This window comes from Euprymna scolopes, chromosome 21, assembly GCF_053919585.1.
Source record: "Euprymna scolopes isolate OS-2025 chromosome 21, ASM5391958v1, whole genome shotgun sequence".
NCBI lineage: Eukaryota > Metazoa > Mollusca > Cephalopoda > Sepiida > Sepiolidae > Euprymna > Euprymna scolopes.
In genome coordinates, this window is record NC_136502.1 from 25303338 (window position 1) to 25322497 (window position 19160).

At 30.2% G+C, this 19160-nt stretch overlaps 2 protein-coding genes across 2 annotated transcripts in view; both read left to right on the plus strand.

Moving 5' to 3' along the window:
• Positions 1-288: 288 nt before the first annotated feature.
• On the plus strand, positions 289-6565 carry LOC145242923 (protocadherin gamma-B6-like). Its single transcript, XM_080106033.1, has 3 exons — positions 289-2725; positions 3606-3753; positions 6100-6565. Exons 1-3 carry the CDS (start codon positions 323-325, stop codon positions 6390-6392), a joined length of 2844 nt encoding a protein of 947 aa, XP_079962159.1. The 5' UTR covers positions 289-322; the 3' UTR covers positions 6393-6565.
• Positions 6566-7137: 572 nt separating this feature from the next.
• LOC145242747 (protocadherin beta-15-like) overlaps positions 7138-19160 on the plus strand; it is a 45294-nt gene continuing 33271 nt past the window's right edge. Inside the window, exons 1-4 of the mRNA XM_080105889.1 lie at positions 7138-7328; positions 8234-10672; positions 11014-11173; positions 18073-18338. Of these exons, the coding sequence (XP_079962015.1) occupies positions 8276-10672; positions 11014-11173; positions 18073-18338 (2823 nt within the window). The 5' untranslated portion in view covers positions 7138-7328; positions 8234-8275. The remainder of the gene's footprint in view (positions 7329-8233; positions 10673-11013; positions 11174-18072; positions 18339-19160) is intronic.

Below are 19160 nucleotides of genomic sequence, written 5' to 3' on the forward strand. Positions count from 1 at the left end.
ACATTTAAAATTCTCTTTCTCTATATAAAAAATTATGAACCATCTAATTAATTTTGACTATATGTGTTTATTCTGCATTTACACTTTTATATAAAGATTAATTTTTAATTCAAGTAAAACTATATTCACAAACTTAAATAGAAACATATGTGATATACTTGTATTATCATTTACTTATGAAAATTATTGAAATCATTAAAAGTGTTAGATACTTACTATTTTTTTAATACTTTTTTTTGCTTAAAATTTCAGATGTTGTAAAGAATGGAAGTGATTTTTTAGGATATTAAACAGTAAATAAAAAGATATTATTTTGGTAACAATGTGGGCATCAGCATTTATTTTAATTTCAATTTCAATTGGACATTTATGTTTTTGTGTGGACCTTACATATCATATAGAAGAAGGGAAAAGCCCTGGTACTTATATTGGAGACATTTCTTCAGATTCTCAAGTGATAAAAGATATTTCAACTGAAGATAAAAAATCTATTCAATTCAATCTTCTATTACAAGCTGAAACTGGTACGTCTCCATTATTTGATATCTCAAAGAAATCGGGAAAACTGTACACATCCCAAACTTTGGATGCTGAATCAATGTGTATTTTCAAAAAAGAATGTTTTCAAATGATTGATGTTGCTATTCAAAAAGGAACAACTGTTATTACATTATTAGAAGTCAAAGTCATCATTCAAGATATCAATGACCATCAACCTGAGTTTCCTGATAAAATTGTCAATATAGAATTTTCTGAAGATGATAGTAAAGGAGTTAAACGATCTATACCTCATGCTGTAGATCATGATGTATCATCAATAAATTCACAAATAACTTATCAGCTGAATAAGGAACAAAATGAACCATTTTCATTATCTGTCTCCAAAAATCTTGACGGCACATCTAAATTAGTTATTAATCTTGAAAAAAGACTTGATAGAGAAACTAAAAACTCGTACGAAATTCAAGTAATTGCTAAAGATAGTGGTTCACCACCAAAACAAAGCATTTTAGATGTTCACGTTTCTGTTATTGATGTCAATGATAATCCACCAATCTTCTCCCAGAATATTTATAATGTTTCTATTCAAAATATACATGACAAAACAAAACCAGTTGCCATTATTTCAGCTACAGATTTAGATTCAGGTAAAAACAGTAAAATCCAGTATCATTACAGCACAAAAACTTTGGATTTTGCAAAACAGTTATTCCAACTAAATGAAGAGAATGGTGAAATTCTTTTGAATAAGAATCCAACTTTAGGACAACAATCAACTTACGAGTTGTATGTTCAAGCAAAAGATGGAGGAAATCCTTCTTTAAGTTCTATTGCTATAGTCCACATCAATGTGATCAACCAAGAAAATAATCCACCAAAAATAAAAGTGACTTTTGTCTCCACATCATGGGACAATACAGTGGAGATTTCTGAAAACATCAAAGTAGGAAGTTTCATTGCTTATGTGAAAGTGAGCGACCAAGATGAAGGACAGAATGGGGAAGTAAAATGTGAACTAAACCATGATAAATTTCAGCTTCGTATTATGGACAAGCAAAAATATCAAGTAATTGTAAAAAGTACATTAGACAGAGAAAAAGAGGAACAACATGACATCATCATCATTTGTAAAGATAAAGGATCTCCTCCTTTGAAAAGTAAAAGCAGGTTCTCAATTAAAGTGACAGATTTCAATGATGTACAACCACAATTTTCTAAACAGTCATTTGAATTCTTCATTGATGAAAACCAGAGATCGAAAATTCCTATTGGCACAATCAATGCCACAGATCCAGACTTGGGACTTGGAGGTAAACTGTCTTTTTCTTTAGTGAGCACCAATAAACAATTTGTACCATTTCGAATCACTGAAAATGGATTAATCTCTTCAATTATGTCTTTAGACCATGAGTTTCAAGATACTTATAATTTTGAAGTGTTTGTAAAAGACAAAGGAAGTCCATCATTGAATAACACAGTGAATGTGATTGTTAAGGTGAGAGATGAAAATGATAATGCTCCATATTTCACATTTCCCAGTGTTAATCCTTATAATATGGATGTAACATATTACCCGCATCATACAAAGAACATCAGCCAGATAAAGGCATCAGACAGTGACAGTCAAGAGAATGCATTTCTAAAATATGAAATAATCAGAGGCAATAGCAAACAGATATTCAGCATCAACCAGTACACTGGTTTGTTATGTTCAACTCATGTCCTAAGCCAACAAGATGCTGGCTCATATGAGCTGGAGTTTCTAGTGAAGGACAGTGGTAGCCCAGTTCTATCAGCCAGAACTACTGTATATTTGACACTGACCGTAAGCAACAAGACATCAGAAATGTTAAATGCTGTTAACATCAAAAAGGATAACAAGATCCACCTGACTTCAGCAATTATCATTGTGTCTGTAGCAGTGACAATAGCTGTGATCATTACAGCTTCAATCTCAGTGTGTATCCTTCGCTGTTGCAATCCTCGAAGTGTTCCAGTAGTAGAAGGTGGATACGTGAGTAGTGGTCAGAGACATTTGATAAGTCCTCCTTACCCAGCAAATCCTTGGTCTAATGTTGCTCTTCCTACAAGTGATGCAGTTGATATGAGAAGAAGCAGTCAACCACCAACACCAAGAATGCAAACCCATCCTTACTCAAGTGCTCAACAAATGCTGTCTTCTCAAACATCAAAATCACAACCTACCCCAGATTCTGTATCTCAGGTAAATAATCTTTTTTTTTTTTATATTATTTTTACAATGGATGTATTTACAATCAAAACTGTTTACTTTTATGTCTTTAAATATAAGATTTTAAATATTTAGAAAAAATATCAATGTTCCAATCAATACATTTTCTATTTTTTTTAATTATAAATATAAGAACATAGTGTAGTTATTGTCACATGTGATGGCACCGGGTATAAGGTAGAAGAGGGGACAACTAGTTATATTCTAACTATATTCTTTTCTTATAATATTTCTCAGTATTATAACTTATATTTAAGTGTCTACGGAATACAATCAAGGAGTAGTCTGAGGGCATTTCATATATATATATTATTAGAAATAGGGTTATTTTTTTTAATATCATTTAGAGGTTTGGTGATGTCCTAGGACAACTCGTTGATTGTATGTCTTAAACACTTAAATATAAGTCCTAGTACTGAGAAATATTATGAGAAAAGAAAATAGTTTGAATATGACTAGTTGTTTCCCTTTCCACCTCATGACTAGTGCCATCACATGTCTGATATATATATATGTTAGAATTTTGTAAAAAGGATCTATCTATCTATATATATTATTTAAATCTCATTAAAATACAATAGTTGCTACCTTTCTGTATATCTCTAATGCATTGTTAATGAGAATAATTTTATTAAGATGGTTGATAGAATTCAATTTAAAAATAATTTATTCTGAATTGGATAAAGTTGAATATATTATACAGATGCTTGCTTATTCATTTTAAATTTCTTTCACTGAATTCTATATTTCAAGTTCAGTGCAATGATGAATAACTATATAGTAAAAATCTAAATTTTGATCAAGGAATTATCTGGAGTTCTATTAAGTCATTAAACACTGTTTCATTTTCTAGATGTATATTCAAGATATTGCATTGCCAAGTGGCAGTGACAGAAGCAAGAAAAGGACAGATAAAGCAATACAAGAATTTTCCAGACAAAGTTCTATAAAATCTTCTCAGACGAGACAAGGTTGGGAAGATTCAGGACATGATATGTCAGGTAATATATGTGCATATTACATTTTTCTAATTCTGTTAAGTATATTAAGATAGTATATATGTGTATCTGAAAAAACTATCTAGTTTTGCTTTCAAAATCTTTGTAACTTTACCACCATTCTTTGTCACACTGCTGTAAGAATTTTTTAGAATGTCCCTCAGCTCTGTCATTACAGATCATTAATGATCTGCATGCCTTTAAAACAGATTTCCTTGATGATCTCTTTGAGGTTTGAGGAAAAAATGTCATATGGAGCAAGATCATGTGAATCGAGTGATTGTTCTGATGCAGCAATATTTTTGTTGGTCAGGAACTGCCAGATGTTCAGGATGTTGTGTGGGCAAAAATGAGGTGTGAACAAAACCATGTGGAAACAAATGTAAAAGATGCAGAAAACTAAAATTACAGTTCTATACTCCGACGACATCAAGCTAAATGCTCATGCTCATGCCTTTTTCACATATAGCTCATATGGCACGACCAGTCCCTTTACTTTTCAGACATGCCTTATATATTACATTTTCATATAAACATATACAACACCTGATCTGTTGGGTCAGTGCTGGTGATTGTACTTTAGTGCATACATTTGTGTTCTTAATTAATTGTGAAGGTAAATAGATATTTTAAAAGTACATCCAGGAGAGAATAAAATTACTGCTTTTAATTTAAGGGGAAATTAGCAAGATTTCATGAATAAATGTTAGATATGTCAGTTAAGACCAAAAGGTAAACACATTTTTACCATTTTTAATACTGCTGCTGAATAAAAAATATATTTATGTCATCCAATCAAAACTCTTGTTGCTATGGTAACTGATCAGACGTGATTCTTTTCAGGTTGACATTATTTACATCATTTATTAATGTCATCCCCTTATATTGTTGTTGCTACTACTATTCCCTCTTTTCATTTCTTGTCTCATTCAATGTGCAGACAAGCATACAAGATTATCAATGTTTTAGTATTATGTAAATATATTTAAATATTTGTATTTGCATGAAGTTTATTTAAACCAGTATTAACTATAAACCTATATTTATGAGACATAACAATTTGAAATGTGTGTGTGTTTATATATATTTATAAATTGTTTTATTTTTTATTATCAGTGTTTTTTTTGCTCTCATTTTAAAAAAGAGTAAATGTTTTAAAATGTAAGGAAAAATTTTTTAAATTTAAAACAAAAAATGTCATTTTTTTTTTAATTTTACCTAAAATAGAAATATATAATCAATTACCACATGAAAACTATTAGACAAATATGTATGAAGTTTTCTGTTGACGCCATTTTAAACCTTGATGATGTTTTATGTATACTACTTTTTGAAAGCCAACACACCAAATTGAAAATCCACTTTTCTACGAAAAGTAGGAAGAATATGGTACTTGTTTATTTTGGAGAATGAGGTATAATTTAGCATGTTTGTTAGGGCAGGTATTTTTTTTTTATAATATTTCTAATTAAAGATAGTCCTTATACAGCATTAATAATTCTATCAAGTTTATCATGGCAATATATGAAAAGCTATATGACAGATATCACAAACAATTTCAATTCTAAGCAATGTAATACATGATTTCTGATTCAAAGTACTCTACCCTTAAGTCTAATGCATTTTCCAATCATCCTCATATCATACATGTTAAAGGAATTCTTATTAGAAAATCAATGTCATCATCTAAGAAGTCAATGATTATCACCTGAAATTTTCTCATTAAATGTATACAGAATGTTTACTTTTATTTTTAGACTTTGTTTTAGTTTAATTTAAATTAGTGATACATTCCCAAATAGTAATGAACTCCATTTAAAAGTATATGGATATTCTTTCCATTCTTTAAAAGTAGTGCGTGTAGCATGGTGTTGTGGTTATAAGTTCAGACTATGACTCAGTGTGCTGGATTTAAGTTCTGTTGAAGCTATTGAATTACTTCACTAATACCTTTAGAAAAGATATGAATTGATATATTATTCTTTTTCTATCTATAACAGAATTAACCAGACTCTCAAGTCTTTGTTGTGCAACAAGTAGAAGGAAAACTGTGAAATAATACCAGTATTTCTCTACTGATCCCAGCATTGTTTTCAGTTTACCTGGACTTTTCCTTTTCCTGACTTATACAAGGCTGATTCAGGAGAGCTGTGCTTAGAAATTATACAATGCTTGTTTTACTGTAGGTACCCTTCTAGGGGGTATCTATTATCTTTTGAGACAAAAAGGAGACTTAAACTTTAAAAGTAAATGACAGTTTATTTTGGATAATTAAACAACGCATGCTTTAATGTTTTTTTATAATTTGATGCTTAAACCTTTTTTTTTTTACTGTATTTATTTTTTCAGACATGTATCCTTCACAATACTGCAATTCCCCTCCTTCACAAAGTTATCCTCAGCAGAACACAGAGATGAAGTCCTTAGAACACACTGTCAGTTATCCTAGTGATACTACTATAGTAGCTAGAGGTTTTTATACACCCTACATAAATGAAAATATTTCTCAAGCAGATTCAAAGTCTTACTCAGGTGTTGAAAGCAACAGTGGTACTTCTAGTAGACTTGTAAACTCAAGGAATTTACCTGCAAGTGGTAGTCAAATTTCTATCAACAGGCCACTGCCTCCTGTGCCTCACTAAATTATATTTTTTTAGTTACATGTTTATTAGATGTTTTTCTCAATAAGATTTATATTAATTATTAAATGCAAACATTTTTTTTTTTCAAATATTTTAACTTAAATAGTCTTAGCATTAAAAAAAGTGTGACATTATGCACATTAAAATTATTCTTATTTTTTTACACAACCAAATTATAAAATATTTAAAATCTTCAGTTAATAATTTAGAAAAATACTTTTCAAAAATAATATTACTATGTTTCAATTCTATATTTCTTCATATATTTAATTTTAAATTTTAGAAATAATATTAAAAAAAAGAAGCCTAATGTAAATTTAATTCAAAAACATTTTTTGAATTCATAGAAAATCCTGAATTGGTTTAATAATCTTTCCGTAATATTTTCCTCTACACAATATATATACAACTATTTAATTTACTTCTAAATATATTATAAATTGCTTAAACTATCAAAATTTAGTTATGGAGTACATATTAATTCTGTAATTTCATTAGAGAAAGTTAAATTGACTTAATAATGTAAATAAGAAATTACTTAGAATTTCTTCATATGACATCAAATCGTTTTACTTCATTGTTAGAGTGATAGAGAGAAGAAAGTAGATTGTAAGGGAAGAATATCCTGTTTGCATATTGCATCCTGGGAACCCATCATATTTTTTTTTTAATTTACCTTATTTTTTACATATAAATATGCAAATATTTCTATTTGAAAAAATATGTTGAAAGTATAAGATCAAATAAATATTATTTATTTCATAAGAAATGCACCCCTCCCATACTCTAAGAAATAATATAGTAGCCATTACTCAGCTAACACAGTAGGTAGGACTTTATACAACTCCAAAAAAAATATATACTACCGGAATATACCAACATCGAAAGTGTACCAGCTGAATTGCTGTCAGATGACATGAACAAATTAAGATTAAAGTAAGTTGGTATATATTGAGTTTTTTTTTTTTAATTTCCTTTGTCTCTTTTGTCATGTAAATGATGAAAAACATTCTAAAATTGAAACTGATGAATATAATAATGGTTGCTTTGTGTATGCTAGTTATTTTGCTGATGAAAAATTTGAATATAATGATTTATTAAGTATTTTTAGAGTCAGACTTTATTTTATACACACTTCCTTTTTCCCTTTGTATTATTTATTGTCTTTACAGTGAAATAATATAAAATATTACAAACTCAACAAATAATTGATTATCAGAATTACAATACATTTCTTTTGGCATGATTGATTTCTTGTTTTTCTGTTTCTTCTTATAGATAGGGAATTTTAACTTGATTTATAAATCAAGTTAAATACATATTTTTAGAATTACCTAATATCAAATAAAATTTACAATGATATTATATCATCTTATATCTCAGTTTATGCTATCTTAATAGTGTTCATTTTATAAACCTAATTGTAATCATTTTTTAAAAAAATATTTACTATGACTTTTATTAGTATAACAAATGTCTCATTCATTAGATATATTTTAAAACAAATATTTAAGGATTTATATTGATTATTATTGGTATACTTTGTTGAGTCATTAAATAATTTATTTAACATTGAAATAATTAAGTTTTTAACAGTGTAAAACAATCTGATAATTTTTATTTATTCATTGCAGATTTTTAAAATGTGAATCGAATGATTATGTGATCAATTTGATTGTTCCTAACATATAATTAGAAACATTTTTAAAAGATTATAAAAATATGGTGCAATATTTTAAATTTCGTTTGAGTTATTTGAAAACACTATTAACTAAATTAAATATTATTTCAAAAGCTATTTGTAGATGCTTAATACAATGTTTTGAATATTTGGATTTCAGAGATGGTCAGCTTATGAATGTGTGAGGGAATTTACTTTTAAAATGATGCTGAAGATTATAGGTTTAATATGTATAATGATACATATTGGACTCTGCATAGATAAAACTTACCATGTGGAAGAGGGACGACAACCAGGTACTTATGTGGGTGATGTTGCAAGCGATTCACAAGTGATGAAGGATATTCCTGATTCTGACCACAGCCTCATTGAATTCAGTCTTCTTCATAAAGGAGCTACTGGCAATTCTCCATTATTTAAAATATCAAAAAGAACTGGAAAACTTTACACTGCACAAACATTAGATGCAGAATCACTTTGTCATTTTGAAAAGGAATGTTTTCAAATGGTGAATATAGCAGTAAGGAAATCAACAACTGTTTTCAAGCTATTAGAAATCAAAGTAATAATACAAGACATCAATGATCATCAGCCAGAGTTTCCGGATAAACAAGTAAATGTAAAATTTGATGAAGATGTATTAATTGGCACAAAAGTTTCAATTCCAAATGCTATAGACAAAGACATAGGTATTATTAATTCACAAATTACTTATGAACTAAAGAAGACAAAAGATGATCCATTCATATTGTCTACAATGAAGAAAGTTGATGGAACATCTGATCTGAGTATAGAATCAGAAGGACTACTCAACAGGGAGATCAAAGACACTTATTCAGTTCAAGTAATTGCAAAAGATGGAGGATCCCCACAAAAACAAAGTGCATTAACTGTTCACATTTCAATCACAGATGTAAATGATAATACACCAATATTTTCTAAAAAGGTTTATAATGTTTCTATTGACAGCAAACACAATGAAGCCAAACCAGTTGTCATATTATCTGCTAAAGATTTAGATTCTGGAGAAAATGGCAAAGTAAAATATCATATTACGGCAAAAACAACTGAAAGCACAAGAAAGATATTCGACTTAAATGAAATTAATGGAGAATTATTTCTACATAAGAAAGATACAATAAATAAGGAAATGATATACAATTTGTATGTAGAAGCAAAAGATGGAGGTAATCCACCTCTACGATCATTAGCAAAGGTTATTGTAATGATGATGAACCAGCAGAATAAAGCTCCATTAATAGATGTAAACTTTTTCTCTACATCCAGAGAAAACACAGTTGATATTTCTGAGGACATAAAAGTTGGTAGTTTCATTGCTTATGTAAAAGTAAGTGATGAGGATGCTGGTCAGAATGGAGAGGTGAACTGTGAAATAAAACATGATAAATTTCAGCTTCAGAAGATGGGAATCCTTAAATATCAAGTAATTGTAAAAAGTCCCTTAGACCGTGAAAGAGAAGAGCATCATGATATTATAATAATGTGTCAAGATAAAGGATCTCCTCCTTTGAAAAGTAAAAGCAAGTTCTCTGTTAAAGTGATGGATGTTAACGATGTAGAACCAGTGTTTTCTAAACAATTATTTAAATTCTTCATTGATGAAAACCAAAGATCAAAAATTCCTATTGGCACAATCAATGCCACAGATCCAGACTTGGGACTTGGAGGTAAACTGTCTTTTTCTTTAGTGAGCACCAATAAACAATTTGTACCATTTCGAATCACTGAAAATGGATTAATCTCTTCAATTATGTCTTTAGACCATGAGTTTCAAGATACTTATAATTTTGAAGTGTTTGTAAAAGACAAAGGAAGTCCATCATTGAATAACACAGTGAATGTGATTGTTAAGGTGAGAGATGAAAATGATAATGCTCCATATTTCACATTTCCCAGTGTTAATCCTTATAATATGGATGTAACATATTACCCGCATCATACAAAGAATATCAGCCAGATAAAGGCATCAGACAGTGACAGTCAAGAGAATGCATTTCTAAAATATGAAATAATCAGAGGCAATAGCAAACAGATATTCAGCATCAACCAGTACACTGGTTTGTTATGTTCAACTCATGTCCTAAGCCAACAAGATGCTGGCTCATATGAGCTAGAGTTTCTAGTGAAGGACAGTGGTAGCCCAGTTCTATCAGCCAGAACTACTGTATATTTGAGACTGACCGTGAGCAACAAGACATCAGAAATGTTAAATGCTGTTAACATCAAAAAAGATAACAAGATCCACCTGACTTCAGCAATTATCATTGTGTCTGTAGCAGTGACAATAGCTGTGATCATTACAGCTTCAATCTCAGTGTGTATCCTTCGCTGTTGCAATCCTCGAAGTGTTCCAGTAGCAGAAGGCGGATATGTGAGTAGTGGTCAGAGACATTTGATAAGTCCTCCTTACCCAGCAAATCCTTGGTCTAATGTTGCTCTTCCTACAAGTGATGCAGTTGATATGAGAAGAAGCAGTCAACCACCAACACCCAGAATGCAAACCCATCCTTATTCAAGTGCTCAACATATGCTGTCTTCTCAAGCATCAAAGCCACAGCCAGTTTCAGTGTCATCTGAGGTAGGTTTATTTGCATTTAATCTTTATTATTGCAAATTTGTATATTTCATATAATATTAGTATGTTTATTTTAGCATCTTTATTTAAATAAGTATACATCTGCTACTTTTTACTTCTGTACTTTTGTTTATTCTAGTTTTTTAATGTTAATATTAACAAAATTTTTTCAATCTTTTTAAAATTGATTATGTTTATTGAAAGTACCGTATGTCATTTTAAGTACGCACTGTTTTTATTTTTGCTCTGTCAAATATTGCATTTTGACTTGTATATTTTTTGTTGTACTTTATATGTTTAACTGCTTTTATCATTTCATAAATTATGATTTTCATTTGATTTAGATGTATAATCAAGATATAGCACTGCCATCTAATAGTAATAGAAAAGACAAAAGGACAGGCAGAATACAAGAATATTCCAGTAGAAGTTCAATAAAATCTCACCTTGATGACAGGCAAGGATGGAACAATGAAAACTCAAGACAGGCTGAGGTTGCGTCAGGTAAACTACATATTTTTCTATATTTTGCTTAATCTTTTATAATAATAATGCTGAATATTATTAATATTATAACTTAATTAATTAATGGTTGAATGCAAAATATTTTACTTTGATTCTTGCAGTACATTAAGTATTAATTAAACATATTACTGACACAATTAGAAACATATATATTCAGATAAACAGTAGGGTATAGATTGGTACATCCCAAACTTGATTTCCTGTCAATATAATTACTTAAATCATACATGGGTAATGATATTATATTAAGAGCTATTAAGTAAATCGATCAAAAATACAATTAAATAACTTCAAATAGCAAATGTTGGAAGTGTTGAGTTGGAGAAACATTTCAAATAGACTAAGTGCCTCATTTAGCACCATAGCATATTTTTGTTTTGAAATGAAAATGTAACCCGTAGATCATGACATGTTTTGGCCAGCCTATTCATGGATGAATAAGTCTGGTCACACTCGGTTGATGTAGGTATTCTATGGATACGATGGGATTGGCTTAGTGAGCACGATTGTCTGATGATAGGACAAATATCTGTTTTATAATTTGTGAATAATCATAGTTTTTCAGAGTTATAGCAATATTTATCTCCCCTTCTCAGATGTATAATGTTGTCTAGTAAGATAGTTTGTAATTAATATTGGTTTAGAGAATCCAGTGAGATTGCTAGAATACAGATGCCCATCTCTATTTGCATAAAGCCGTTATATCCTAGTCATGAAATGTTAGTATTTAACACATGAAAAACAATTAGGACTGACTGAATGGAAAATTTGTTTTTCTCCAGTTTGTCCAGAAATAGAGAATATGTCATTAATGACTTTCCCATTTAACTGCTAACTTTCTGACTGAAATCAATGTCACATTTGACATACCAAAATATCTCCCCTATCCCTTTTGCATCCCTCCATACATTTGCTCGCTCACTGATGAAGATGATACATTTGCTCTCTCACTGATGAAGATGATACATTTGCTCTCTCACTGATGAAGATGAAACTTTTGTTTGAATCTAAGGAAAAAAATTTTTAAATCCTATAAAATTATTTTAAATTAAATTTAACTGCTTGTTTTTATCTCTTTATTTTGCTTAAACAAAATATTAATTTATACTTAGAAAACAGATTTTACAAGACATTCTTGTCTCCTTTTATTTTGATTTTTAATAATCATATTGCCTTTATGATCATTCTGATGAAGATATCAACTTCACCATGGGAGGTTTATCAATCAGTGTTCCTTACTAGGACTGAGGACCCTAGCATGGAAAGGGGAGTAACTTTGAGAATTCTTTCTTTTCATTAATACTAATAAATGCATTACTAGTTAATTTTTTTCTTAACTTTTTAAATTTTCTATTTTATTTCTTAACTCTGTTTCCCATTACACTTATCTGAGTTCACCATTTGATCTAATCATTGCAATAAAATGTTGATTCAGTCCAATTTCTTTATTACACAAAAAGACAAGAACTACTCACAAAATTCTTTGAAATGGTTTTCCTAAAAAGATATTTTACAGAGTTACAAGGCAAATGGAAAGAAAAAAAAACTTTGGAGACTCAAGATGTATTGATGGCTGCAAAAACTTCTATCAGCAATAAACTACACAAGCATGGCCTTATATGGCATTGTCTAAAGAAAAAGATGCTCTGCTAAACAAATAGAGAGGCTTGATTGGAATTAAGTCATGAATATTTAGGTGAGCAAAAAAGGTTTTGTGAGATAAAAAATGAATTATTTGGAAAAAATTGAACTTATTAGATACCATCCAAAGAATACCATCCATAGTGTAAGGTTTGCTGGTGGAAGCATTATGGTATGGAAGTGTTTTTCTGATCATGATACTGCAACAGTAGTACAATAGTAGTAGGTACTATGAATAGAGTGAATAGAGTGATGTATTACAGTATTTTAGCCATTCCTGGATATGACATTAAACTATATCCAGTGGTGAGGCCCCAGCTTGTGGGCTTTGGGGAGTGTGGAGCCACCCTTTAATTGACATTGCTCCGAGGTCCACTCAGACCCGGAGTGGTAGTACCTGTTAGGATACCAACTATGGGTTAAATAGAAACCGACTTGAAAACAACAAATATATTCTATTAAAAATTTTTTCTTTAAAATCACTGGATTCGGCATTAAATAACCTGAAAAGGGTTGATATGCTGTAAAACAACCAACCAACCAACCAACTACAGTATTTTAGAAAAAAATCCGTTCACCTCCACCCAACAGTTGAGCTCATTTTGAACAACATAATGATTTAAAATACACTGCTCTTAATTTGAGCTCAAAATGGTTTACAAAGAACAAGATCAAAGTACTATAAAAGGCAGATCTGAATCTAATTCAAAATTTGTGACAACAAATTGAAAATTCTAATTTTATTTAAAAGCATAAGAAGCATAGTTGAATTAAAGAGTATTCCCTTATTTTGGCCTTTAGTCATCTCATTTCATGAGTGATGTTTCTGACAAAAGGGGAAAAATTGCTGTTTTCTGTATCAAAATCTATTGATATAACATTTATCATTGGCTAGTTTTTGACCTTGAAGTGTTTTTTAACTCCAGACATCAAGTAGCTTCATGTCTTGTCTAGAATAATTTCTATAGATAAAAATAAAAGTTAAGTTGCAAAGAGTTTGTAGACAATAATAACAAGCATGTTTTAACCAAGAATGTATTAAGTTATGAAAACTGGTATATATAAATATTTTTTTTACTAGCAAAGTAAAAAATTGGATTTTTAAAGTTTTGTTGTAAATTGATCATGATACATATTAACTAATTAATTGGAAAGAACTCATCTTTTTGCCATTGTTGGTTAGTTTGTTCATCTTCTGATTGTTTCAAAATTAGTTCATTTATTTTTCCTGAAACTTTTCATGAAAATTATATGATCATGAGCGCAGAAACTGAGACTTTTTTCAGTAAAATTTGTATTTGTCCTTTAAAAAATTAAAATGTCCCAAAATCTGCATTTTTGCATCTTTCTAAAATTTCCTTAATTTGCCTTTGCTCAAAAATAATTTAATGGTCATTTATATGAATCAAACATTGGCGATCCTATAAAAACTTTGATTTATCCCAATATCTAAAATGCCATTTATTAGATTTTATCTCTCCAAAATCTACCAACAGTTGTGATTAACAATTATTTTTATATATATATATATTTTATTCAAGTATTTCTAATCTTAAGAAAATATTCATTTTCCTCTCATGATGTTGACATTGCTTTTCCAAATTAACAAAAAATACAATTTTTCTTTTCTCACATTTATTAGAAATTTCCTTCATTATTTTTATTTTACAAAATTTACCAAAATTTTATGGTCACTGGTTCTTTACATAAATCAAACACTGATCACCTGAGGAAAAATATGGTTTTCTATTCTAGTGATGCAAAAATGCTTTAGCATTGGTAAAATTTGTAATTTTTTAAAATATCTAAACTCCCAGTTTTTAACTTTTGTTCCTTCCAAACAAGGCATATTGCCACTGAAATATAAGGAGATACTGTGATAAGGGCCAAATTTATAGAGGAGCAACATACATGTGAACTTGGGTAGCAAGATCTTTGTTCATATTATATTTAAATTTCTGCATATTGATACAGTTAACAAAAATAGGGAGGAAATTCCAAAGACAAGTAGTCCAATGAAAGAAGCTTATTAGAAGTGACAATCTTTCAGCATCTAGGGACCTCTACAGAGAAGAAGTGTGTTTTTGCTGCTAGTCATGTAGGTTAAGGATATTTGCTAAAAGAATACAAATGCAGTAAGTTCATCTGAGTACATTCCATGGAAGTACTTGTAAAACAAGCACAAGAATGCAACACTGGTGATGCAGTGAGTGCTGAAGTTTGCCAGCTAGTGTGCGACATTAGATTAGAAATTCTTTTTTGCACCCTATCCAAGAGGGAGAGGATAGTGGTTGGTGCACTGGCCTATATGTGGCAACAATACTCCATGCACTGGCAAATAGTGGTTTTATAGAAATATCGGATACAGGTGTGAGAAGTGTTCTAGCCTACATTGTCCACTGATGTTCGTTTAGAATGTCAAGCTGGGGAGTTTGAATGTTGAACTCAGGAAGAGTGCTATTGGCCATGAGAATCAGTGGTTGAAAAAGTTTCTTATATTTGTTAAAGGAAATGAGCTTTGTCTTAATATGACCATCCATTTTTAACCACATTCGACCACAGACAGATCATTTTCCAAGGATTCAATCATTGACTTACTCGTGTGGACATTCAATTTGCCCTCAAGTTAGGAATAGAGCATGGTGTCATCAGCAAATACACTGATCTTAGATGAGATTGCATCAGAGAAGTTGTTTATAAATTTCAAGAATAATATAGGTTCTAATATAACTTCTTGGGACACACCTGCATTAATATAATGTTGTTCAGATGTACGGCCACACAGAACCCCCTGAATCTTTGTCTTGACTAAGAAAGATTTGATTATCCCCATACATAATAAAATTCGGGAAAATTTTCCCCTCCAGAAAAAAAAAATTGTAGGTTTGCAACCACAGATGTTACATATAAATTCATTATGATCAGACTACTAGCTTTTCATATTCTTTACCGTCTTTTCCAACTATTTCATTCTTTTGTTTTCTTTGCTGTTCAGCCATTCCTCAATGTTCATACATAACCACAGATGCCATTTTTTTTTTTTTGTTCTAACCAGCACACCAGTGATTTCCTATCATTTGTTTTTTCCTTCTTCTTCTTCTTCTTCTTCTTCTACATAAAACTTATAGACACTTTCTAACAAGATCTTTACAGAATATGTTGGTTATTGAAAGGGTTTTTCTTGAGTATAATTTTTAATTCACCAGTTTAAATGCTTCAAAATCCCTTTTGATTTTTCTGAACTGGACACGTTATTGATTTAATAACGTTTTTTTCTCATGTATACATTTTGATTCGCCAATTTAAATGCTTCAAAATTTCTTTCGATTTTTTCTAAAACATACATGCATAACATACTATCAGTAAGGATTCGAGATTGCCACTATAGCTTGTGGTGGTTTTCACCTTCATTAACAGAACATAATTGGGCATATCAAGAAATATCTCAAAATAACTTTTATATTTAATAGTTTTTTTTAGAGACCATATACTTTTACAAATTGTGCATAAATAAACATGCCGGATCACATTCAGGCCCTTACCATTTTACACATGGGTACTCATACAGAATACAGACTATGCTGAAATACTAACATTATGGCTGCCATTTACCAACACGTGATGCCCGTGACAAAAAGTTGTTAAGGCAGCCAGTGCTCACAAGTAACCACCTCAATACAGCAATAATTAACAATGCCCACCAGGGCCTGCCTGTACTATTAACTAACAGTAACCACCTAAAAAGATCACTATCCCCCAGTTACCCCAGATAATAAGTCATAACCGCCACTAGATGACAGTGCACGATACTGATTGCCATGCACCATAGTGACAGATGTAAAGGCAAGTAACTACCCTAAAACAATACTAATCACCAACTATGACAGCCAGCAGATTCCATTAACTGCCACTGCCAGACAATGCAAGACAGTGGAATCCAGGTGCTTTCATTCTGCCACCAGTGGCCAGAATTTTCTGGAGTTGAAAATAACTACCACTAGCAACTACCTCCATCTACCTGTGTTCTGTGTTAATATTTTTTATCTGTTGATCAATAACCAGTAATTTATGTGATTTACATATGATAATGCACTAGATAATCAAAGGTTCTTTCATTTTCAGTGAGGAGAGTAACTGTAGCTATTTTGGTTTTGTGTCATATTTCCACCAGGCAACGCCGGTACACAGGTCCTGCTAGTACTTAATATTTGTCTAATAGTGCTGTACAAATTGATTTTCCTAAGAAGACTTTCATGCCAAATATTGTCAAAGGATTTGGAGATATCTAACAATACCACTCTAATTTCACATAATTATCTAGTGTGTGGTATATATGTTCAGTAATGATTATTGGGATATCTGCAGTAAAATGGGATTGTTGATCAGAAAAAAAGTTTTGCATTTTACATGCACTAAATCCATACTATTGGACAGAAAAAATGCAGCATTTTTGAGGTGATGAACTACCACTAGATTGATTAATGATACAAACATTTTAGCAAAGAATGAGAGCAGACTTATGGAGTGATATTTTGCAGGTCAGTTCTATCACCAGAATTCTTGAATGGTAACACATTTTTAGTTATCAAAGAAGCAAGATTCTACAAAGCATTTATTATAGAGTTTGAAGAGGATAGTAGTCAAGAGCATTTTTTTCTATTACAAATAGCAAGGATATGATCTGGTCCACATGCTTTTGTAGATGTTGAGGTTTTTATGTAGCCAGAATATGAGAATGGATGATAATCAGATCATCTAGTACAGTTTCTGTCAATAGTGAAAATTAAGGAGGGGGTTGTCTGCAGAATCCAAGGTGAAGTTGATGGCAAACCTCGTCTATTGCCATGGAAATAATTTAATGGTGATTAGATAGTGAAGAAACTGTGGACTGCCTATTGTTCACCACACTATCATAGATTTTCCAGAAAATGAGTTGTTAATATTTTGTGACAGAATGTTATTAAATTTACCCAATTTTCTGATTAATAATTATTTACATGATTCAATTACTGATGATAACAGGAAATCTCAGGAAGATAAAATATATATACCACCTCTAAACAAATGGTTTAAAAAAGCAATATTTCACAATACTTGAGTTATTCTCCCCCAATTCAACCAGAACTTACAAAAAATGTTTATTCAAGTAGTGGTTAAGGGCATAAATGTTTTACTTGTTAAATACGATCGCTTTTCTCATTTTTATAGTTAATTAATTTTTATTTTATATCTTGCAGATGTATATCCTTCTCAATACTGTAATCCTCCTCCTCCTACTTCACAAACAGATCAACAACAAACATCAGAAATCAGACTGTTGGGACAGACTGTTAACTATCCTAGTGATACTACAATAGTAGCCAGGGGCTTTTATACACCCTATATGAATGAAAACAGTCCTAATTCAGATAGTAATAGCAGTTACCCTTCTAATAGACATTTACAATCAAGAAATATCTCTACAAGTGGAAGTCAAACTTCAATCAATAGACCATTACCTCCTGTACCAAACATCTAAATGAAATCCATAGAAATATTTTATCATTCTTATTGTTAGTTTAGGAACTTGAAAACATGAAAACGAAAAATAACTGCAACATTTTTAATAGTTAATGAATTAACAAGATTTAATAAACACCATTAAAATATTATGTAACTCACTCAGAAATTAGTTTTATTTGTTAATCTCAACTTCATACATTTGAGTATTTAGAAAAACACTTGAAATGGTGATTTTAATATAAGAAATGTTGAAATTCTATATTTTAAACTTGGGAAAGAATATACGACTTCACTTGATTTATATATTTTAATTAATTTTTTTGATAGATTTAAAAGCATTATTAACTGAATTTATTTTATTTAAATACACATTAATTAATATTTTTCATAAATGTATAGTTAATTAAAAGTATTTCTTTATATAAAATTAAACAGAACTTAAACTGTGTAAAAGTATTATTTTATACTTATTTTAAATTATCAAAATACTTATTAAGTACTAAATAAATAATTATATAAAATTATACTGCTCTAAACCTACTCAGTTATTAAGCATATATCAGTATTAAAATATTAAAAGTTACAATGTTATTCTCCAATGCTACTTGAGATAGAAAGAAAAACACAAAGCAGAAAGGAAGAATAGACTGTTTTGACTATTGCATTTTGGGAATCTATTTTAATTTTTTTAAATAATTTCAAATAATTGATATTAGTGTCAATTATTGTCTATAATTATACTAATGCGTATTCAGAAATAAATGTAAATAGAAAAATATTTCCAAAAATATAAATCAGTTATGTTCATCCAAAAAGAGGCTAT